General features: G+C 40.2%; 1 protein-coding gene across 1 annotated transcript; it reads left to right on the top strand.

Moving 5' to 3' along the window:
- The first annotated feature begins 242 nt into the window (after positions 1–242).
- angptl2b (angiopoietin-like 2b) lies at positions 243–25,387 on the top strand. Its single transcript, XM_061906865.1, has 5 exons — positions 243–818; positions 7,335–8,223; positions 16,456–16,649; positions 20,296–20,566; positions 21,744–25,387. The coding sequence occupies exons 2-5, from the start codon at positions 7,359–7,361 to the stop codon at positions 21,941–21,943; spliced, it is 1,530 nt and encodes a 509-aa protein (XP_061762849.1). The 5' UTR covers positions 243–818; positions 7,335–7,358; the 3' UTR covers positions 21,944–25,387.
- The last annotated feature ends 248 nt before the right edge of the window (positions 25,388–25,635 follow it).

The raw sequence follows: 25,635 nt of genomic DNA, 5'->3' as shown, positions 1-25,635 counted from the left end.
CTGGTCTGAGTCGAACACCTGGGTCTACTTCCTAACTCGACAGCCTCTTTCCGTCGCTCGAGGCAGGTGTTCATTATCACCTAATTAGGGCCTGATCAGTGAAACACACCACTATTGCCCAGCACCGGAGCGACCATGCAGTCCCAGACCAAAATAGTGGTGATCAACCAGTGTCCAGTGGGCAGGGCAGGGGGTTGGAAATTTGAGTCTTGTGCATGTGTGTAAGAGAGCGTGTGTGAGAGAGCAATCTCTTTTGTGTCACTGGTAGGAGGGGTTGAGTACATGCTCGGCGAATGCGTTCCTTTCAAGAGAGGAAGAATTTGCCTGCCTACTGAAACTCTGCGAAAAAAGTCATCATTTATGAGTACCAAGGAGGGAGTGAGAGAGGTGCAGCTGAGAGAGACAGCCTTTTAGAGCTCTGAGGCAGAAGTGATGGATTCAGCTCGCCAAAAAGTGACAGTCTTCTAAAAGGGCCAAAGGCAGCACACAGACCGCCCTGGACTTCACCACTTTCCATAGATTCCATCAGGTAGCTGAAGTTAGCATTGTTTCTTACAGTTGTTTGATCCTTGATCTGGATAGTCAAGCTTATGCGGGGCACATGATAGCTTTTTTAATAAAAGCCTTGAAACAACGTGTACCTTTCTGCTGCTGGAATGGACCAAGGTGACAGAAAGTGAGTAACCAGACTGGGACAGAGCACTGGAACACGAAGTTGGGTCACGAGGAATGACTTTCTATCAAAAGGAACTAGAGTTGGCTCAGCCCGGAGAGCAAGGCAACTGAGGGAGTCTCATCCATCCGTGTCAGTTTTTCTTGTAAGTAGAAAGATTGGGATCATATATTTCACATTAATATTAATCGTGCTTTACATTTTGTCATACGGCATTGATTGTCTAACCTGTTTATTGATTGATCGATGTGGTTAAGTTGAGGGTGTTGATTCAGCACAGGGGGATGCTGGAGAGCAGGTACTCAAGACAAAGTACTTCTTCACTACAAATGCAAACACTCATCTTGTCCAAGCAAAGTATCATAATTATGTGCATAAGCAAACGGTGCTATATAGACATATAAGACATACAATGGGGCAAAAAAGTATTTAGTCAGCCACCGATTGTGCAAGTTCTCCCACTTAAAATAATGACAGAGGTCTGCAATTTTCATCATAGGTACACTTCAACTGTGAGAGACAGAATGTGAAAAAAAAAATCCAGAAATTCATTCACATTGTAGGAATTTTTAACAATTTATTTGTAAATTATGGTGGAAAATAAGTATTTGTTCAACCATTCAAAGCTCTCGCTGATGGAAGAAGGTTTTGGCTCAAAATCTCCCGATACATGGCCCCATTCATTCTTTCCTTAACACGGATCAATGGTCCTGTCCCCTTAGCAGAAAAACAGCCCCAAAGCATGATCTTTCCACCCCCATGTTTCACAGTAGGTGTGGTGTTCTTGGGATGCAACTCAGTATTCTTCTTCCTCCAAACACGACGAGTTGAGTTTATACCAAAAAGTTATATTTTAGTTTCATCTGACCACATGACATTCCCCCAATCCTCGGCTGTATCATCCATGCATCCATTTTGCTATTAACTCAACCCGTCGTGTTTGGAGGAAGAAGAATACTGAGTTGCATCCCAAGAACACCATACCTACTGTAAAGCATGGGGGTGGAAACATCATGCTTTGGGGCTGTTTTTCTGCTAAGGAGGCAGGACGATTGATCCGTGTTAAGGAAAGAATGAATGGGGCCATGTATCGTGAGATTTTGAGCCAAAACCTCCTTCCATTAGTGAGAGCTTTGAATGGTTGACGAAATACTCATTTTCCACCCTAATTTACAAATAAATTCTTTAAAATTCCTACATTGTGAATTCCTGGATTTTTCACATTCTGTCTCTCACAGTTGAAGTGTACCTATGATGAAAATTACAGACCTCTGTCATCACTTTAAGTGGGAGAACTTGCACAATCGGTGGCGGACTAAATACTTTTTTGCCCCACCATACATGGTTTGTCATGCACTGCAAGAAATATGAACGTTTAATATCATCTCTAATTGAATTCGAAACTATCAAGCAGTGTGCAACTTCAGGATGTCCCCCTGGAGCTCAAGAGGATATGGAGTCAGGCACTTGAATCCTGTCTTTGTTTCTGTTGCCAGGGTAGTGTTTGGATAATAAGGGTTAGAGGTACAGTTTTAGACCTTATCGAAACAATTCAAATCATATGTCCTCTGAATTAATGTGGATCAAGATAAAACATAAAACCTCCAATTTTACTGCAGGTACATACTGTAGCTGAGGATCATGAAATTCTTAATTTTCTTCATATCAGGATTTATAAGCAAGAAGAAACCGTGAGGTCAAGTAATGGATGATAAGTAGCTAAAGCCCATCCGTGCCTATTAATGTGTTTGGACTGAATAATTACTAGGTGACATGGAGTCAGACATTACTCAGCAGAGTGGGTGCCAATTTAAAATGCTGCACAGTGGTCCTGGAAAGTGAATGCTTTGTTTCAGCTACTTAACTGAAAGTACCACTGCGTGGTCGAGATCAGATATAAGTGAGTTGGTGTAGCGCATTTAAGAGGTGAGGCACAGAGAAAATATATATTGGGCCTGAATCGACAAGGTATCGATCTAGCACGGATGAGTTGGTTTATGGCAGGGTTCTCAGACATGCAGCCCGGGGGCCAATTGCTGCGCGCTAGACATTATTTTGCGGCCCCTACCTTAATATGAAAATTTAATGTTAGTGCGGCCCGCCAGTTTTATATGAATGGCGCTTGACAGCGTTGTGTAATTTGGGTGCAAAATGGCTCTTTCAACGTTCTGGGTTGCCTACCCCTGCATTAGTGGAAAAGCGGCAAATGAGTGAAAGCGACAGTTGCCATGGAGACGAGGGTTTTCTTACGTGCCTGGCTGTAGTCACACCGTGACACCTGTCCGGCAGTAATAACAGTCCCCGATAACCTGGACCTATTCAAACCGTTATTTGTTTTTTTTGTTGTTTAATCTGCATTGCCTCACACGATGAACACTATATATTTCTATATGACGTTGGATAACACTCCGAGTGCCGTCACTTTTTTGTGCTCGCTATCCCAAGACTTTCCCGGCTGTTGCTGTTGGGAGGAAAAGTGGAACGACAGACATTGCGGAATTAACATTATTCTACGTGCGTCGGCTAAATAGAAATATATTCCACAACCGAAACGAATATAGCGGTCCTGCATCGACAAGGTCTCGATCTCTCTCCGTGTGTGCATGGCAACTCACTCTAATGAGGTGACTAAGAATGTGAGGAATGCCATGCTCAAGCTGAAATGAGAGGGACGAGGCCGAAAGACATCAGCAAGTGAGGGAAAGGTTGTTCAGCTTCTAAGTAATATACAGTAAGCTTTAGCAAACAGCCTGGAGTGCTCGGTTGGTCCTAAGTACACTGACCTAACTGCTGCTGGACCTGCCTGTCATGCCTGACTTAGCATTGAGTGAAGTTACTTGAGGTGAGTTGCCAATCGAATTAGGAAAGAGAGGTTTTCACTGCATGTCTGTCATTCGTCTTTAGAGCCTTAGCTGAATGGACCGAAATTGCACTTCTCAAAGCCCAGTCATCTTTGCCACTCTTGCGCACTCAACAGCACCTTCTTAAACTGAAATAATATTAGGACAATAATAAGCAGGGGGGGGGGATTAAAACAGCAGATAGAAAGGATGAGGTTTTCTGTTGTTCCCTCTGGGAGACTGTGCATTGGGTTAATATTAGGGCAACTCAGCTGAGGCAAGTAGGACTCACAGGAGACTTAATCCATTAAGTATTGTTTTTTGTCATAAAATGTGTGCCATTGCATATACAAAAGTACATAACACTTAAACAAGGATGCATTTTCCTCATCCAAATCTGTTTTGTCTCAGCTTTGAAGTGTTGCTGCCCAATGCTCCCCATCACCTCCCAGGAGGTGATCAAGGGTGATGGCTCAAATGCAGAGAATAATTTCGCCACACCTAATGTCCATCCATCCATCCATCCATCCATCGTCTTCAGCAGCCTAAGCAGGGAAGCCCAAACTTTTCACTTCGTCCAGCTCTTCCTGGGGCATCCCGAGAATTTCCCAGGCCAGCCGGGAGACAGTCTTCCCAACGTGTCCTAGGTCTTCCCCGTGGCCTCCTACCAGTTGGACGTGCCCTAAACACCTCTCTCGGGAGGCGTCCGGGTGGCATCCTGATCAGATGCCCGAACCACCTCATCTGGCTCTCCTCGATGTGGAGGAGCAGCGGCTTTACTTTGAGCTCCAGTCCATGGTTTTCGCCCGGTAAAGGGTGGAGTGCCATCTTTGGGTTGGGGAGGAGACCCTGCCCCAAGTGGAGGAGTTTGAGAACCTAGGAGTCTTGTTCACAAGTGAGGGAAGAGTGGCAGATTGGTGCGGCGTCTTCAGTAATGCGGACGCTGTATTGATCCGTTGTGGTAAAAAAGGAGCTGGGAAGAAAGGCAAAGCTTTTAATTTACCGGACGATCTACGTTCCCATGCTCACCTATGGTCATAAGCTCTGTGTTATGACCGAAAAGACAAAATTTAAGGGTACAAGCGGCCGAAATGAGTTTCCTCCGCCGGGTAGCAGGGCTCTCCCTTAGAGATAGGGTGAGAAGCTCTGTCATCCAAATGTGTGTGTGACAATCATTGGTACTTTAACTTAACTTTAACTTAATGAAGCTTAGAGTAGGAGATTCTAGCCCAACATTGGCCAACATGAGACACCTCTGCAGCAGGGATGACTTGCATGGCAGAGCTCATGTTCCAGGGAAATAAACCATCACAGGAGCCACTAATACATTTTAGCACATTGCACAAAACAGGCTCTATAGCAGAGGTCATCAACTACATTTGTTCAGGATTTGGAAAATTTCAACATACACCACGAGGGCCAGAAACTTTTGTAAAATATAATTGTAGAATGATGCATGTTATTTGTCTTGGTCAGATGCTGCCAAGATGTCCATCACATAGTTTATAGAGAACAATGGCAGGGGAAATGCAATCTCAGGCGTGAAAACGTGACAACCTCCAGCAGTAAGCAGATGCAGAAAAATTATGAAGATTGGACTCATGAGTGTGTAATAGTGCAACATTTTAGACCTGCTGTAAATATTGGCTTTGCAACAAACCAAGCATTGGTGGGGTTTCTTTCTGGAAAATATTGTTTTCTTGCAGTTTTTTTTCCCTAAAAAGCTATTGTTTTATACCTCTATCGCTCCTTCCTCAGTTATATGACACATTCAAACAACATACTGTACTGTATATGCTAACTCTTGGAAGAAATACAGACAAAATATAATTACATTCAAATATGTAAATACTGTATACAAAAGGCATATTGGGGCAGACATAGCTCAGCCACAAGTCCTAATATAATAAGTGATATTAGCATAACTCCTATCTACAAACCCCATTTCCATATAAGTTGGGAAATTGTGTTAGATGTAAATATAAACGGAATACAATGATTTGCAAATTATTTTCAACCCATATTCAGTTGAATATGCTACAAAGACAACATATTTGATGTTCAAACTGCAAATAATCATTAACTTTAGAATTTGATGCCAGCCACACGTGACAAAGAAGTTGGGAAAGGTGGCAATAAATACTCATAAAGTTGAGGAATACTCATCAAACACTTATTTGGAACATCCCACAGGTGTGCAGGCTAATTGGGAACAGGTGGGTGCCATGATTGGGTATAAAAACAGCTTCCCAAAAAATGCTCAGTCTTTCACAAGAAAGGATGGGGCGAGGTACACCCCTTTGTCCGCAACTGCGTGAGCAAATAGTCAAACAGTTTAATAACAACGTTTCTCAAAGTGCAATTGCAAGAAATTTAGGGATTTCAACATCTACGGTCCATAATATCATCAAAAGGTTCAGAGAATCTGGAGAAATCACTCCACGTAAGCGACATGGCCGGAAACCAACATTGAAGGACCGTGACCTTCGATCCCTCAGACGGCACCATATCAAAAACCGACATCAATTTCTGAAAGGATATCACCACATGGGCTCAGGAAAACTTCAGAAAACCACTGTCACTAAATACAGTTTGTCGCTACATCTGTAAGTCCAAGTTAAAGCTCTACTATGCAAAGCGAAAGCCATTTATCAACAACATCCAGAAACGGCGCCGGCTTGTCTGGGCCCGATGGACTGATGCAAAGTGGAAAAGTGTTCTGTTTTTTGACAAGTCCACATTTCAAATTTTTGGGGGAAATATTCGACATCGTGTCATCCGGACCAAAGGGGAATCAAACCATCCAGACTGTTATCGACGCAAAGTTCAAAAGCCAGCATCTGTGATGATATGGAGGTTCATTAGTGCCCAAAGCATGGGTAACTTACACATCTGTGAAGGCACCATTAATGCTGAAAGGTACATACAGGCTTTGGAACAACTTATGCTGCCATTTAAGCGCCGTCTTTTTCATGGATGCCCCTGCTTTTTTCAGCAAGACAATGCCAAGCCACATTCAGCACGTGTTACAACAGCGTGGCTTCGTAAAAAAAGAGTGCGGGTACTTTCCTGGCCGGCCTGCAGTCCAGACCTGTCTCAAAATCGAAAATGTTGACGCGTAAAATACGACAGCGGAGACCCCGGACTGTTGAACGACTGAAGCTCTACATAAAACAAGATTGGGAAAGAATTCCAATTTCAAAGCTTCAACAATTAGTTTCCTCAATTCCCAAACATTTATTGAGTGTTGTTAAAAGAAAAGGTGATGTAACACAGTGGTGAACATGCCCTTTCCCAACTACTTTGGCACGTGTTGCAGCCATGAAATTCTAAGTTGATTATTATTTATAAAAAAAAATAAAGTTTATGAGTTTGAACATCAAATATTTTGTCTTTGTAGTGCATTCAATTGAATATGGATTGAAAAAGATTTACAAATCATTGTATTCCGTTTATATTTACATCTAACACAACTCATATGGAAACGGAGTTTGTGTTAAGAGGGATGTTTCAGGGGGGGGGCTGAGGGTCAAGGGACTTCCAGTAGTAGTCTTTTTTCATTCAAGGTGGCAGCAATGCTAGAACTAATCAGTATTATCAGGTTCTCAATCATATTTCAATGTGGGGGGGCGTGAAAAAATTTATGGCTCGAGGGCAGACACGACAAAATATTTGAGAAGCAGTGAGTCAATGACACTGTCATATACATGTTTTAAGGAAGCGGAAAGCTACATTTTTAGGAGTCAGTGTAATGGATATTTTGTCAGTGATTTCACTCTCAATTTAAATCCCACTTTCCTTTTTCTTCCCTATTCCCTCAGGCTTTGTGTGTTGGACTAAATCTAATGGATACCCCTTCAATGGTCCTGCTGGGGCTCCTTGCATATGGCCTTGTCTGTCAGATTCAAGGGAGTGTTTCAGACAGCCGCCACAGTAGTGCAGGGGCCCAAGAATTTGAGAGTAGTGATGACGGCTTCGAGAGAGAATTTTTCTATGCCGGAAGGAGCAAACGTGCGCCTGCTGCTGACCAGCAGCAGGACAAGTGTTCTTACACTTTTATTGTGCCGCAGCAAAAAGTAACGGGGGCTATCTGTGTCAACTCCAAGGAGCCGGAGGCCACGCTGGAGAATCGGGTCCACAAGCAGGAGTTAGAGTTGCTAAACGTGGAGCTCCAGAAACAAAAAAGCCAGATTGAGACTCTGCAACAAATGGTAGAAGTAGATGGCGGCATCGTTAACGAGGTCAAGCTTCTGAGAAAAGAAAGTCGAAACATGAATTCGAGAGTCACCCAGCTGTATATGCAACTGCTCCATGAGATCATCAGGAAAAGAGACAATGCCCTTGAATTAGCACAGATGGAGAACAAAATCCTTAACCAAACTTCCGAGATGCAGCAGCTCACCGGCCGCTACCGAGACTTGGAACATAAGTACCAACATCTGGCTTCTTTGGCCACTAACCAGTCAACTCTTATTGCCCTGCTGGAGGAGCAGTGCCAGGGTCAGCCTCCTCCCAGACACGTCCCTGTGCCACAGCCCCGGTCTCAACCACCTCGGGCATCACCACCTCTCAACAAGCCTTACCAGCCACCGGTCCTACCTCGCATCACCAAGCCACTCAGCAATGAGATACAGAATGATCAGAAGTCTCTTCCACCTCCAACTATGCCTACGATTACACACGACCCATCTGCCACTGACAAACCCTCTGGTGAGTGTAACTACAAATTATTTTCATTCTTTAAAATACAAAAATCATGGTAAATGACTGTTTGTGATGTCCACATTAAATTTTAAACACATATTTAGTCATCAACCTAGAGCAGGGGTGTCAAACTCAAATACAGAGTGGGACAAAATTTAAAACGGAACAAAACCGCGGGCCAAGGTTGAACAAATTAGCCTTTTAATAGGGACCCAAACAAGTTTTGCATTAAATATCAATTAATCAATCAATCAATGTTTACTTATATAGCCCTAAATCACTAGTGTCTCAAAGGGCTGCACAAACCACTACGACATCCTCGGTAGGCCCACATAAGGACAAGGAAAACTCACACCCAGTGGGACGTTACCATGAATTGATTAACGTGGACCCCGACTTAAACAAGTTGAAAAACTTATTCGGGTGTTACCATTTAGTGGTCAATTGTACGGAATATGTACTGAACTGTGCAATCTACTAATAAAAGTATCAATCAATCAATCAATCAACATCGGTGACAATAATGACCCAGTGGGATATATTGAGCAAGCAAGGCGTATATAACTTTAGTGACATGCAAAATCCAGTTTCAAATAATAATAATAATAATAATAATAATAATTAAAAAAATATCAAATGGCATATAAAATAAAATTTTAATAAAAATGTTATGCCTTTTTTTCTATTTACAATCTTCTGAGGTAAATATCCAATTTTTTCCCACAGGCTAATAATACATTCTAAAATAAAATAAAAACAATGAATGAACCAAACATTCAAGCTTTGAAGTAGCAAGAGAAAATGCATGAATAGAACGTTAATTGAAGTGAATTATATTTATATAGCGCTTTTTCTCTAGTGACTCAAAGCGCTTTGCATAGTGAAACCCAATATCTAATTTTTACATTCAAACCAGTGTGGGTGGCACTGGGAGCAGGTGAGTAAAGTGTCTTGCCCAAGGACACAACGGCAGTGACTAGGTTGGCTGAAGTGGGGATCGAACCTGGAAGTTTCCCTGAAGAGTTAGTGCTGCAAGGAGTTCTGGGTATTTGTTCTGTTGTGTTACGGTGCGGATGTTCACCCGAAATGTGTTTGTCATTCTTGTTTGGTGTGGGTTCACAGTGTGGCGCATATTTGTAAAAGTGCTAAAGTTGTTTATACGGCCACCCTCAGTGTGACCTGTATGACTGTTGACCAAGTATGCCTTGCATTCACTTGTGCGTGTGTGTGTGTGTGTGTAAAAGCCACAAATATTTTGTGACACGCTGTTAGTATGGAGGAAAAGCGGACGTGACGACAGGTTGTAGAGAACGCTAAAGGCAGTGCCTTAAATGCACGCCCCCAATATAGTTGTCCAGGTGGAAATCGGTAGAAATTCGGGAGAATGGTTGCCCCGGGAGATTTTCGGGAGAGGCACTGAACTTCGTGAGTCTACCGGGAAAATTAGGAGGGTTGGCAAGTATGAGTATTAGCGGTGAATGCGGTGTTACAGCGGCACCGACGATGTATAACACCGGCGGGCCAGCTCTAATGCTAAATTAATATTGCCTCAAGGGCCAAATTAAATTACACGGCGGGCCAGATTTGGCCCGCAGGCCAGAGTTTGACACCCATGACCTAAAGCATCCTGACCATTCATACTAGGGATCTGTACCTAATTTGGTAATTTTATAACCAAAGCCATCGGTACTATCGATTCATGTGAAACTAAACTATGACATATTTCCATACCTCTGTTGCTTTTAATGCATACTTGCCAACCTTGAAACCTCCGATTTTGGGGTGGGGGGGGGGGCGTGGTCAGGGGTTGGGCAAGGGGCGTGGTTAAGAGGGGAGGAGTATATTTACAGCTGTCCATCCATCCATTTATTACCGCTTATTCCCTTTGGGGTTGCGGGGGGCGCTGGTGCCTATCTCAGCTACAATCGGGTGTAAGGCGGCTTACACCCTGGACAAGTCGCCACCTCATCGCAGTATGTGTAGAAATCTTTATTTCTACTTGAATCACTTGTTTATTTTTCAACAAGTTTTTAGTTATTTGTATATCTTTTTTTTCCAAATAGTTCAAGAAAGACCACTACAAATGAACAATATTTTGCACAGTTATACAATTTAATAAATCAGAAACTGATGACATAGTGCTGTATTTTACTTCTTTGTCTTTTTTTTTTTTTCAACCAAAAATGCTTTGCTCTGATTACGGGGGTACTTGAATTAAAAAAAAAAAAATTCAGAGGGGGTACATCACTGAAAAAAAGGTTGAGAACCACTGACCTATGGGGAAAACAGTGCATGTTGAACATGTCCGTCGATATCACCGATAGTGTCGCAAAGAGCTTGTGAGCAAAACAGAAAGCCAGAACAGAGCACTGTAAAAAAAAAAAAAAGAAGGCGTGAGATACCAGGAGGCAATGATGTCATTTGTTCCACTCGCACCAGGCAGGAATCAAGTCATATGTTCCAACAAAGAACTTGACTTATCAAGTACAAAAATCCAGGTTTTGCTCGGATAGTTATTCGGTTTGCAACTAGCAGAATGTGCAGACACAAATCTACAGAATATTTAACCATTGCTCAGAGAATGAAATAGCAGCTTTATATTTAGGATTTCAATTTAGTCCAGATGTACTATACTGTGATGTAGTGTGACTCTTTTCCTTTTACATGCCTAACTTGGTAAATTCACTTCTGCAGTGTTTTTGGGCCCCACACTTATGTACACATCTGTAGAACCCACAGCTTCCCATATTGCATTTGAGCACTTTGTTTATGATGCCAGCTGGCACAGCCCGCAAGAGTGTTGGAAGCTTTAACACAGGGGTGTCAAAGTCAAATACAGAGTGGGCCAAAATTTTAAACTGAACAAAGCCGCGGGCCAAGGTTGACCGAATGAACCTTTTAATAGGGACCCAAACAAGTTTTGCATTGAATATTGAACAAGGAATATAACTTTATAGTGACATGCAAAATCCAGTTTCAAATAATAATAATAATAATTAAAAAATATCAATGGCATATCAAATAAAATTTAAATAAAAATTGAGTGCCTCTTTTCTATTTGCAGCTTCTGAGGTAAATATCAAAATAACTTTGTCTACAGGCTAATAATAAATTCGAAAATAAAATAACAATAATGAATGAATCAAACATTCAAGCCTTGATGTAACAAGAGAAAGTGCATGAATAAATTGTTAATTATTGCTCAGTTTGCTGCACTGATTTGCTTGAACAATGAATATGGAACAAGCAATAATTATATAACTTAATAGTGCAAAATCAACATTCAAAAAACAAACGAAAAAAACAAAGGTCAAATAAATACAATTTAAATAAAACATTTAATGCCTCTTTTCTATTTGCAGCCTTCTGAGGTAAATGTCCACATTTTATTTTTCCACAAGCTAATAAATCTTAAAATAAAATAATAATGAGATGGGTGAGGTTGGTGGTAGTCAGTGCTGCAAGGGGTTCTGGGTATTTGTTCTGTTGTGTTTATGTTGTGTTACGGTGCGGATGTTCTCCCGAAATGTGTCAGTCATTCTTGTATGGTGTGGGTTCACAGTGTGGCGCATATTTGTAACAGTGTTAAAGTTGTTTATACGGCCACCCTCAGTCCGACCTGTATGGCTGTTGAGCAAGTATGCATGGCATTCACTTAAGTGTGTGTACAAGTCGCATATATCATGGAGTATGGAGTAAAAGAGGACGTGACAACATATTGTAGACAACGCTAAAGGCAGTGCCTTTACAGTACCGGCGGGCCAGCTCTAATGTTAATTTGATATTGCCTCAAGGGCCAAATGAAATTGTAGGGCGGGCCAAATTTGGCCCGCGGGCCAGAGTTTGACACCCATGCTTTAACACTTTCACACTCAATTGAATTGGGGGGGCCTGTTGCCCCCCCAGTATAGTGTTGTTCCACGTCAAACAAGTTGAGAAATTCATTATACAAAAAGGAAACAGATTTAAAGGATTTATTCTAGTGCTGTCAAGTGACTATTTTGGTCAGATTAATCACACTTTTGTATTTATATTGTTCATGATTAATCACTGGTTATTGATCGCTTAACTCAGGGGTGTCCAAACTTTTTCCACTGAGGGCCGCAGACTGAAAAATCCAATTATGCGAGGGCCATTTTGATATTGTTTTTTTTTTTAAAGCAATGCAATAGTTGTTGTTTTTTTTACCTTCATGGCTTTCCTCAAGTTGAGTCCTCGGTCTCAGTCATAAAAATGTTAGAAATAAGTCAAAGATTATTATTTTTTTCATTTAACGCTTGAATTTCGAGATCAACTTCAGGTCTGTCTGTCATTATAACATTTTTCAATTTTTTTTTTTTTAATGTTTATGGCCTTTATGTCAAAACCCTTATTTATATGGCAAACACACAAACTATGCAACATTTCCCCCCAAAACATTTCAAAGTGGAATATTTGACGTGAAGTAATTGGAACCCTAAATAGGTCAATAATTCATAACAATAAGAAAATAATAAATGTTGAAAATAAGCCAAATGTATATTTATATTTTTTTTACTTTTAATTCTTGATTATAGATCTCTTAATTATAAGATTTTGTAATTTTTTTCATACTTTTTTGTTTGTTTGATGCCCTTTTTGTGAAAGAAAACTTTGTTTTGCACAAAATATGCAATATTATCCCCCCAAAAATATTTGAAAGTGAAATTGTTCCAGTGAAGTAATTGGAGCCTTCAACAGGTCAATAACAGTCCGCATGCGTTATTAGTGTCAACACTGCAACTTTTTCACGTTACATGTCGCTGTTTACTCTTTTATTAAATTTTTTTATGTTTTAAATTTTTATCATAGTATTTTTTAGAATGGGCCGGGGGCCATTAACAAATTAGCTGGGTGCCACAAATGGCCCTCGGGCCGCACTTTGGACACGCCTGGCTTAACTTAACCTAAAAAGACCCCAATATTTAGACGTCAATGTATTTTATTGTCGGAATGTCATTCAGGAACTTTTTGATTGTTTTAGACTTAGACTTCCTTTTTATTGTCATTCAAATTTCAACTTTACAGTACAGATAAGAACAACATTTCATACTTAAATGCATGTCATTTATTTTAGGTTCTATTAATAGTGCCCCATCCGAGTATGTTTTTTAGCGAAATTTGCCAGTCATCACGTTATTGACCTAATCGTTGATCTTGTTACAACGCCTTTCAGGTAACTAACCATTTACACATCGAAACCAGGTGTGTCAAACTCATTTTAGCTCGGGGGCATGGAGGAAAATCTATTGGACTGGTAAAATAATGGCATCATAACTTAAACATAAAGACAACTTCGGATAGTTTTCTTAATTTTACTTTGCTCAAAAATAGAACAAGTACATTCTGAAAATGTCCGTATTAAAAATAATCCTCTTGCCAAAACACTTCAAGTTAGTTGAAAATTCTGAGAAACAAAATTGGCGCAGTTTCAAAAACACAATGAACTATAGACTTTGTCTCGGTGTATCGTCAAAGTCAGGGGTCTCCAAACCCGCATTGTGTTAAGATAATTTGGCCAGGGGCCGGGCTGTTTATATATATGGAAAAGGAATTTTTAGACCATGTGATTTGCCTGAGCAGCTAGCAGACTCTGAAAGATAACAAGCAATAAGCGGTAGAAAATGGATTAAAAAGGACAGATTAAAAAAAATAATAATAATAACTTGTGACTTCCCGCCGGCCAGATCTCGAACGCTGGCGGGCCGGATCTGGCCCGCGGGCCATAGTTTGGGAACCCGTAGTCAAAGTTATTGATTTTTTAAATGTGTTTTTACCTGTCCAGCCGCACTGGTATCAACCAAACCTAACCCTCCCGCCCCAACCCCCTCCTCATCCCATCCCCCCGGATTGTAAATAATGTCAATAATTCAATGTATATACTCTGATGATTAAATTGTGTGATGACTGTATTATGCTGATAATATACATTTATACTACGAATTGATTATTGCGGACCCTGACTTAAACAAGTTGAAAAACTTATTCGGGTGTTACCATTTAGTGGTCAATTGTACGGAATATGTACTGTACTGTGCAATCTACTAATAAAAGTCTCAATCGATCAATCAAAAAACTCAGGCAAAACCATAGTGTTGCGTTAGATGCACATATCTGCTGTACAGATTTACTTTACAAAAGAAAAGTGTGGGATACTTCTCTTGTTTTTGACTTTATTAAATGGATTTATATTACTGTTTGGCGCTTCGGACCGCTGCGGGAGGGGATAGGAAGAAGAAAAAAAAAGAAGACAGAGGGGGAAATTGCGGGTACAAGAGGGGTATAAGACAGAGAAACGACAACAACAGAACAGCATCAGCAAAAATAATATATACAAATATGATACGAAAAGTGATAGCAAAGAAGCAGTTAGTGTAGTAAATATTGATTACACAGAAATGAAAATGAACATTATTACACTACAAATGGAGCAATGAAAATACCAATTGACACAGCACTATTGATAATGAATATTAATAATAATTACCTACATCACTTGTATTGTATTGAAAATACAAGTGTTTCAAAAGCAACAGTACATATATGTAATGATAACTTCAAATGCAGAAAAGAGGGAATGGAGAAAAAGAAAGACAGGCAGACTGTACTAACCTTGTAGATTGTTATAGTGTTAATAGGTTTAGCTTTGTCAGTGTGCAGTGTTTTACCCAGTTTCCCCTAGAGGAACAGTGTTGATATACTGTATGTTTGATGAAATGTAATTATACACACGAGTGTATGAACGCATAGGTGCTTGTATATTTACAGTATGTGTATATGTATGTTTGCACTGTGAGTGTGTGTACTGTATTTGTTAATGTATGTGGGAGCATATGTACCTAAGAATATGGGTAGGTACAAATGCGTGCACATGTGTATGTATGAATGAACGTGTATATGTATATATATATATATATATATATATATATGTGTGTGTATATACATCTATATATGTATATATATATATATATATATATATATATATATGTGTGTGTGTGTATATATGTATATATGTGTATATATATGTATATATATATGTGTATATATATGTGTGTATCTAGATGTGTGTGTATATATATGTGTATATGTGTGTATACATATATGTATGTATATATATATGTATATATATATATATATGGGTTTATAAATATAATATGTATATATGTGTGTGTATATATATATATATATATATATATATATATATATATTTATATATATATATATATATAAAATCATATAAATAATTGTGTGGATGTGAGTATGTATGTGTATTTGCATGTACTATATATTTGTCTCTCAGTGTGTGCTGTAGCCAAAGTATGGCCCCAGCCCCCCCAGGGGAGCCCTACCCAAAACAGCAGGTGTGATTCCCAGGGAAGAATGGACCACTGTACCCAGGCAGGCCGACCAGTGAAAGCCAACTAAGCCACAGCCTATCTGGGGTTGAACAGAATTAATAATAAACAAATTATTCTCGGTATCAAATACCTCATTTGTCGATCCCATATGTTAACTAACTCAACAAACCATACAAACGGAGGTAGAAACTATTCAAGAGGGTCGAGTTACATTCTGTGTTCATCTTGCTCGGCCCCGGTACGAACCATTTGATTGTCAAAAAGAATTGCATACGTGACATTCAATGGACAAATTTAGAAGAGCAGTTTCTTTCATTAAAAATTATCAGCTAATTTTTATACTTTTGCAAACTCGTTGGTCCGATTAAATATGTTTGTGGGCCTGATCTGGCCCGAGGGCGTATGTATGTTTGATACCTCTGATCTAAACATCAGTTTACACATTTTAAATCCTGCACAAATGAATGTCTATTTTCAAGTTTTTGTCAACAGTTGGATTGTGCATACAAACAAACCAAAAAAACAAATCCACATAAGTTCTATCAAAACATCCCTAGAATGAGTAGGAAACAAAATCCCAATACTGCAGTGACAGGAAGTAAAATGGGATTGAAGAGTTTGCTTGTTTTATCAGTCCGCTGTAAGGGTTCCCCCTGCCCTCATGCCAGTGTTTCCTTTGGCTGCACAGCCAGAAGTAATTCCCCTTATGGGAGGGAAAGCCAAAGACTAATGTTACTATTAGAAATGAGAAGAGCGTCGTTGGTAGACAGGATTCCCTCAGTCAGGAAATAAAATCAATGTGTGGTTTGGATGCTAAATCTGCTGAATGAATATGACCCCTTGTGTCCTTTGCTCCGTCCAGGTCCATTCAAAGACTGCCTACAGGCTCTGGAAGAAGGTCACAGCAACAGCGGCATGTACTTGTTAAAACCGGAGAATGCCAATCGTCTAATGCAGGTGTGGTGTGACCAGAGACATGACCCGGGTGGCTGGACCGTAATCCAGAGGCGAGTGGATGGCTCTGTCAACTTTTTCAGGAACTGGGAGACATACAAGGTAACAACCGCCACCTTCACAGCAAATTAAGTACTTCATAGTTTCAAAAAGCAGCTGGTGGCTTATATGGGGCTCCTTGACGTTAACCAGATGTGAACAAATGATGAATAGGGAATTATTTAGGCTACAAATCCAGTCCTGGTAAAGCGCGCATGACTCATTAATCCCACCTACATGTGTTGGTTTTAGTGAATCTAGCACTCATAATAAATTAATATCCAACAATACACGACTGGTGGCTGCGTAAGCACTTGTAGACTCTCAAATTCCAAAAATAAATGGAAACCGTTGTTTACCGCGAATCACAAGGTTCTGATTAAACTGCAGCAAAGGGCTGAAACAGATATTTCCTAGACAAAATCTTCTAACCTCTCGAGATCATAAATTGCATTCATGCTGTGGTAATCAGAAGGAGTGTTTGTGTGATTCGAAGCATGTGTCGGGCAGGAGTAACACAAACCAAACCGACTGATGCACGAACAAAGCAACACAAGGCAGCGTTCAGCACACAGGATTAATTGTCTTTGTTTTCGATAACAAAATAGCAGTGGGCACACTCACGGAACAGTCAACGCCTGTCGAACATGACTCATAGGGTGCGTTCGCAATAATGATCCATCAAACAAATACGCTCACAGAAGAGCAAAGTCTACCTTCGAGAGAACAACCTACCAGCCTTACATAGATTGAACATTTCAACCTGTCATGTCTTTTCGATCATCATTGTTTGGCTATGTTCTGTTGACCTTTGGACTCTTTAAGTTCCTGTTTTTTTTCCACTCCCTTGTTTTGTTGCCATGGTAATTCATCGTGTCCACCTGTCTCTGATTAGTACTCACCTGCTTCCCGAGCTCTAATCAGAGGCAGTATTTAAGCTCATCTTTGCCAGTCAGTCGCCCTGGCGTCATTGTGTTCATTCCATGCTCTGTTCTTGCTACAGTAAGTCAAACTCGTTTTTCATGCCAAAGTTCATGCTGTTCTTTTCAGGTCACAGTAAGTGTTGTTTGCGTTATGTTCATAGTTTATGTTAAAGCAGGGGTCACCAACGTTTTTGAAACCAAGAGCTGATTCGCGGGTACTGATTAATGCGAAGGGCTACCAGTTTGATACACACTCAAATAAATTGCCAGCAATAGCCAATTTGCTCAATTAACCTTTAACTCTATGTTATTATTAATAATTAATGATATTTATCTTTGTGGAAACACTGATCATATTAATGATTTCTCACAATAAATATTTATTTTTGATGACATGTTTTAAATGGGTTAAAATACAATCTGCACTTTGTTAGAATATATAACAAATTGGACCGAACTATATTTCTAACAAAGACAAATCATTATTTCTTCTAGATTTTCCAGAACAACATTTTTAAAAGAAATTAAAAAGACTTTGAAATAAGATTTAAATTTGATTCTACAAATTTTCAAAATTTGCCAGAATAATGTTTTTGAATTTGAATCATAAGTTTGAAGAAATATTTCACAAATATTTTTCGTCGAAAAAACAGAAGCTAAAATTAATACAATTAAAAATGTATTTATTATTCTTTACAATAATAAAAAAAAAAAAAACTTGAACATTGATTTAAATTGTCAGGAAGGAATAGGAAGGAATTTAAAAGGTAAAAAGGTATATGTGTTTAAAAATCCTAAAATCATTTTTAAGGTTGTATTTTTCTCTAAAATTTTCTTTCTGAAAGTTATAAGAAGCAAAGTGAAAAAAATAAAATAATTTATTCAAACAAGTGAAGACCAAGTCTTTAAAATATTTTGTTGGATTTTCAAATTCTATTTGAGTTTTGTCTCTCTTAGAATAAAAAATGTCAAGCAAACGAGACCAGCTTGCTAGTAAATAAATACAATTTAAAAAATAGAGGCAGCTCACTGGTAAGTGCTGCTATTTGAGCTATTTTTAGAATAAGCCAGCGGGCGACTCATCTAGTTTTTACGGGCTACCGCGTTGGTGACCCCTGTGGTAAAGTGTTAGTTTAGTTTCTTTAGCCAAGTTATGCCTCTGCAGTGAGCGCTTTTCTGTCAGGATGGGGGGGCGTCGCAGCTTGCTGCGGGGTCATTCTCCCAGGAAGGCAGACGGACTACTGGAAACATGGCGTTCAGGTAAAAACATGATTTAATCGTGACTAAAATAAGGTACAAACAAAAGGCGCTCACTGCGGAGGCAAAACTTGGCTAAAGAAACAAAACTAACACTTTAAAGGGCTACAGAAATTAGATTTTCTTATTTAAACGGGGATAGCAGGTCCATTCTATGTGTCATACTTGATCATTTAGCGATATTGCCATATTTTTTTCTGAAAAGATTTAGTAGAGAACATCGACGATAAAGTTCGCAACTTTTGGTCGCTAATAAAAAGCCTTGCCTGTACCGGAAGTAGCAGACGATGTGCGCGTGACGTCACGGGTTGTGGAGCTCCTCACATCCTCACATTGTTTACAATCATGGCCACCAGCAGCTAGAGCGATTTGGACCGAAAAAGCGACAATTTCCCCATTAATTTGAGCGAGAATGAAAGATTTGTGGATGAGGATAGTAAAAAAAAAAAAAAAAGACAAGGGCAGTGGGAGCGATTCAGATGTTATTAGAAACATTTACTAGGATAATTCTGGAAAATCCCTTATCTGCTTATTGTGTTACTAGTGTTTTAGTGAGATTATATAGTCATACCTGTAAGTCAGAGGGGGGTGTGGTGACCGCCAGTGTCTCTGAGGGAAGCCACGGAGGAGCCAAGAAAGTCGCAGCTGCGTCTTTAACAGCTGCAGGAGGAACGACACAAGCTCCGCTCATGTTTACGGTAAGAGCCGACTTATTACCACGATTTTCTGTGGTAGAGAACCATGTTTGCTTGACCGCTCTGTTCCATATTAAAGCTTCACAACAAACCAATAAACACCGGCTGTTTGTGTTGCTACAGCCAGCTGGAATACACCGCTTTCCCCCAACATCCTTCTTCTTTGTGGTCTCCATTATTAATTGAACAAATTGCAAAAGATTCAGCAACACAGATGTCCAGAATACTGTGTAATTATGCGATAAAAACAGACTACTTTTAGCCGTGATCAGGGTTGGAAGAACATGTCCGCTACCACCGGTGACGTCACGCGCACGTGTCATCATTCCGCGACGTTTTCAACAGGATACTTAGCGGGAAATTTAAAAATGCAATTTAGGAAACTAAACCGGCCGTATTGGCATGTGTTGCAATGTTAATATTTCATCATTGATATATAAACTATCAGACTGCGTGGTCGGTAGTAGTGGGTTTCAGTAGGCCTTTAACATAAACTATGAACATAACGCAAACAACACTTACTGTGACTTGAAAAGAACAGCATGAACTTTGGCATGAAAAACGAGTATGACTTACTGTGACATGAACAGAGCATGGAACGAACACAATGATGCCTGGGCGACTGACTGGCAAAGACGAGCTTAAATACTGCCTCTGATTAGTGCTCGGGAAGCAGGTGAGTACTAATCAGAGACAGGTGGACTCGATGAATAACCATGGCGACAAAACAAGGGAGTGAAAAAAAAAACAACAGGAACTTAAAGAGTCCAAAGGTCCAAACAAGACATGACACAACCAGTACTGATTGTGTTTTTTGACTCATGCACTTCACAGCAAGGGTTCGGAAATATCGATGGCGAGTACTGGCTCGGCCTGGAAAACATCTACTGGCTGACTAACCAGGCCAACTACAAACTGCTGGTAACGCTGGAGGACTGGTCCGGCCGCAAAGTGTTTGCAGAGTACGCCAGCTTCCGAGTGGAGGCCGAGGCTGACTTCTATAAGCTCCGGTTGGGCCGTTACCACGGCAACGCCGGCGACTCCCTCACTTGGCACAACGGGAAACAGTTCACAACACTGGATAGAGACCATGATGCGTATACAGGTACCATTTATCATTTAACATACAGTATTTAGTCAGCCAAGGATTGTCCAAGTTCTCCCACTTAAAACGATGGCAGAGGTCTGTAATTTTCATCGTAGGTACACTTCAACTGTGAGAGACAATGTGAAAAAAAACCTAAAAGAAATTCACATTGTAGGAATTTTAAATAATTTATTTGTAAATTATGGTGGAAAATAAGTATTTGGTCAAGCATTCAAAGCTCTCACTGATGGAAGGAGGTTTCGGCTCAAAATCTCACGATACATGGCCCCATTCATTCGTTCCTTAACACGGATCAATCGACCTGTCCCCTTGGCAGAAAAACAGCCTCAAAGCATGACGTTTCCACCCCCATGCTTCACAGTAGTTATGGTGTTCTTGGGATGCAACTCAGTATTGTGAAGTGAAGTGAATTATATTTATATAGCGCTTTTCTCTAGTGACTCAAAGCGCTTTGCATAGTGAAACCCAATATCTAAGTTACATTTAAACCAGTGTGGGTGGCACTGGGAGCAGGTGGGTAAAGTGTCTTGCCCAAGGACACATTGGCAGTGACTATGATGGTGGAAGCGGGAATGGAACCTGCAACCCTCAAGTTGCTGACACGGCCGCTCTACCAACCGAGCTATAAGTTCTATTTTGGTTTCATCTGACCACATGACATTCTCCCAATCCTCTGCTGTATCATCCATGTATCCATTTTAGTATAAACTCAAATCGTCGTGTTTGGAGGAAGAAGAATACTGAGTTGCATCCCAAGAACATCATACCTACTGCGAAGCATGGGGGTGGAAACATCATGATTTGGGGCTGTTTTTCTGCTAAGGGGACAGGACGATTTATCCGTGTTAAGGAAAGAATGAATGGGGCCATGTATCGTGAGATTTTGAGCCAAAACCTCCTTCCATCAGTGAGAGCTTTGAATGGTTGACCAAATACTTATTTTCCACCATAATTTACAAATAAATTGTTTAAAATTCCTACAATGTGAATTTCTGTTAGTTTTTTTTTTACATTCTGTCTCTCACAGTTGAAGTGTACCTTTGATGAAAATTACAGACCTCTGTCATCATTTTAAGTGGGAGAACTTGCACAATCGGTGGCTGACTAAATACTTTTTTGTCCCACTGTACCAATTTTTTTCTGTGTTGTCTAATTTTTTTAATCGTCTCCCAAGGGAATTGTGCCCACTACCAGAAGGGAGGCTGGTGGTACAACTCCTGCGCCCATTCTAATTTAAACGGAGTCTGGTACAGAGGAGGACACTACCGAAGCCGCTATCAAGATGGGGTCTACTGGGCCGAGTTCAGAGGGGGAGCCTACTCCCTAAAGAAAGTGATCATGATGATCCGGCCAAACCCAAACACTTTCCACTAGCTATCAAAATGCATTTTTTACCAGGAATATAAAAAAACAACCACACAGACACATGTAAAGGATGCAAGGTGTATTTATCAACATAAAATTTATTTTTTATGGTTCTTAGTAATGGTACATTACTCAGGTACATCAGTGTATAATGCATCCATCCATCCATTTTTCTACCGTTTGTGCAGTTTACTTGAAATGTTCCCTGCCTAAAAATAAATATGTTGTATATTATATGAGCAAACGAACACATGCTACATTAAAGAGACCTACTTCTACTTTTGTAAGCACACAACAACAATGTAAATATCTCTCTTTTAAGGTAAAAATCAATCAATAGGAAAGGAAATGAAGCTTTATGCCAGTTTCTCACACTGTGGTACCGGGCCTCAGCTTGGTGTACCCCAAATAATCACTTAATCAAATATATAAACACAGTGTTACTGTTCAAAAAAATATTAAATATTAAGTTAAAGTACCAATGGTTGTCACACACACACCAGGTGTGGTGAAATTTGTCCTCTGCATTTGACTCATCCCTTGATCACCTCCTGGGAGGTGAAGGGAGCAGTGAGCAGCAGCTGTGCCGCGCCCGGGAATCATTTATGGTGATTTAACCCCCAATTCCAACCCTTGATGATGAGTGCCAAGCAGGGAGGCAATGGGTCCCATTTTTATAGTCTTTGGTATGATTCGGCCGGGGTTTTGAACTCACAACCAACCGATCTCAGGGCGGACACTCTAGTTAGATCAAACTTCTGCTTTGTTTTTAATGAATAATCAGGCCTGATACGCAACTGTATTCCAATATCGGTCATTATAGTGGTATTTGGACAGCGAAGGTTTTTTTCCGAGGTATGACTTGGTGAAAAAAGTTTGAGAACCACTGCTTTGTGCAATATTTCAAAATACGCTACATGGCCCTAATAAAAATATAATAGTTAATCAATCAATGTTTATTTATATAGAACTATATCACAAGTGTCTCAAAGGGCTGCACAACGACATCCGCGGTTCAGCGCCCGCATAAGGGCAAGGAAAAACTCACAACCCAGCGGGACGTCGATGAGAATGACTATGAGAAACCTTGGAAAGGACCGCAAATGTGGGTAACCGGAGACCGGATGGAATGGACGTCGAGTGGGTCTTACATGATTCTGTGAGAGTCCAGTCCATAGTGGCTCTAACATAATAGTGAGAGTCCAGTCCATAGTGGATCTAACATAATAGTGAGAAAATAAGACTCGATAATGTTTGGTCTGCATTAAAAAGTCTGGAAGGCAATTAAGTAACATCAAATGTTTAAGAAGTCATTATTAGAGTCTTGAATTCAGGTATGTTACACCTATTCAGTTGACCTTTGCGTGACAGAAAGGCAAATGTTATGCATAAAGGCAATCCTATTAAAAAGGGAACATTATGAAAGATGTCCACACGTTGTATGAAGTACCAGTGACACAGGAAACCTATCCCATGGCATTTATCTTTATTTAAATATAAGTGTATAATTAATAATCAAAGCAGTAATATTGTTTGGTTTTCATGGGTTGTTATAGGGCAGGGGTCGGCAACCTTTACCATTCAAAGAGCCATTTTGACCCGTTTCACAAAGTAAAGAAGACAATGGGAGCCGCAACCATTCTCGCGAATATATGCTGATGGTCACCCAGATAACAACAATAAGGGCGTGCTTTGAAGCCATTTCCTTTGACGCCTTCTACAACATGTACGAACAGCTTGCACAAGAATGACAAACACATTTCGGGAGAACATTCACAGTAACACATTATAAACGCAACAAAACAATTACCCAGAATCCCATGCATCCATGACTATTTCAGGCTTTATTATACACCCCGCTATCACCAACCCCCCCACCCCTTTCCGTGCGTCGGTTGAGCTGGGTGGGGTTGGTGATGCCGGGGTGTATATTATAAGAGTCATGGATGCGTGGGATTCTGGGTAAATATTATGTTGCGTTTATGTTGTGTTACTCTGAGGATGTTCTCCCAAAATGTGTTTGTCATTCTTGTTTGTTGTGGGTTCACAGTGTGGCGCATATTAGTAAGTGTTAAAAAGTTGTTTATATCACAACCTTCAGTGTAACCTGTATCACCCAGTATGCCTTGCAATCTGGTACATGTGGCGATAGAAGCAGCGAAATGCATGCATCCGGTCGGCATGCAGATACCATGGCGTAAAGGCGGGCCCGATGACATGTTGTAGAGGACATTAAATGTAAAGTCATCACGGCATGCCCTCAATATTGTACTCTGAGTGGAAATCATAGAATGTGGACCCCGGGTGATGTTCGGAAGAGGCACCGAAATCCGGAATTCCCCCTTAACAATCTGGGGGGTCGGCGATGATGCAGCTGAACCACATCAGCGTGGCCAGAGTCGCGGGTTGCCGACCCCTGGTATAGGGCATACTTGCCAACCCTCCCAAATTTTCCGGGAGACTCCTGAATTTCAGTGCCTCTCCCGAATATGTCCCGGGAGAACCATTCTCCCAAATTTCTGCCGATTTCCAGCCGTAACGTCCACTTTTCCTCCGGATAAACAGCGTGCTGGCCCAGTCACGTTCTAACATCCACGGCTTTTGGAGCTCAATGCGCAACTGCACACACAACAAGAAGGAGACTATTATATATGTCTCCGTTATCCATAGGTTTATCTATAACCCATAAAGTAGGCAGGCAAGGATCTATTTCTCAGCGTGTGTTTATTCCAGCCGGCACGTTAATACACTGACACACAACATCCGGAATCCCATCATGCATTGCTTCAAAACTACGGCAAGTAGTAATGTCCAAAAACATATAGTGACAGAGCATAGAACGAGGATGGAAAATTCAACCCTTAACTCACTCCTTTCCTGCAAATTAAATGTCACAGATGCTGCCCATACCTATGCTCCTTCAAAGGCTTTGCTACTGGCTGCAAAGCATTGCACTTTCAAATACTACAAAGAAAAGAGAGGAGTGTTATGTGTGAATATGTGTAAATAAATGAACACTGAAATTCAAGTATTTTTTATATATATAAGAAATACTTGAATTTCAGTGAATTTTAGCTATAAATATTTTAGCTATAAATATACTCCTCCACCCTTAAACCCTGACCCCTGTATCCCCAATCTCCCGAATTCGGAGGTCTCAAGGTTGGCAAGTATGGTATAGGGGCCAAAATCATAATACATGTCATATTGCAATTTTCATGTCTCCCAACAGTCGACATATTGTGACAATGTTTTCTTTGCCTGATTGAACCGTTATTTACTAATTGGCTTGTGTGAAACAAGCATTGTATTTACTGTATAAATCTCGAGGTTTGTTGATGTCAATGGATCCAACACATTTGCGTTTGTACATAAGATATTTGTAATATAAATGTAATAAATCTGTTAATGTTATGTTTAAATTGCAATAAAACATGTACAGTACAGTGAAAATGTTTTTTCTCCTTATTTCTTAGAAATTGACAAAAAAATAAAAATAAAATAAAGATCTCACTATGATTGATTAAAATGCCTTTTCAAGACAGTCTGGAATAGACGGCAAGATTTATGGGGGGGAGAATAAGTTAATGAATGGTGGGTCGCTTCAGTTGCGTTCTCATGGGAATGGATTTGAGTTCTCCCACTCAAGGATTAATACCTGACCAGAGATAATTTTTCTGTGCTCTCTTTATTGTGGGAAT

This window comes from Nerophis ophidion, linkage group LG07 (genome assembly GCF_033978795.1).
Source record: "Nerophis ophidion isolate RoL-2023_Sa linkage group LG07, RoL_Noph_v1.0, whole genome shotgun sequence".
NCBI lineage: Eukaryota > Metazoa > Chordata > Actinopteri > Syngnathiformes > Syngnathidae > Nerophis > Nerophis ophidion.
Note: the sequence above shows the minus strand (reverse complement) of the source record. Positions and strands in the feature narration are given on the sequence as shown.

Coding starts and splice junctions, on each gene's coding strand:
- angptl2b (XM_061906865.1), top strand. CDS start 7,359: ATGGATACCCCTTCAATGGTCCTGCTGGGGCTCCTTGCATATGGCCTT. Junction 8,224..16,455: donor TGCCACTGACAAACCCTCTG/GTGAGTGTAACT, acceptor TGCTCCGTCCAG/GTCCATTCAAAGACTGCCTA. Junction 20,567..21,743: donor AGACCATGATGCGTATACAG/GTACCATTTATC, acceptor TCGTCTCCCAAG/GGAATTGTGCCCACTACCAG.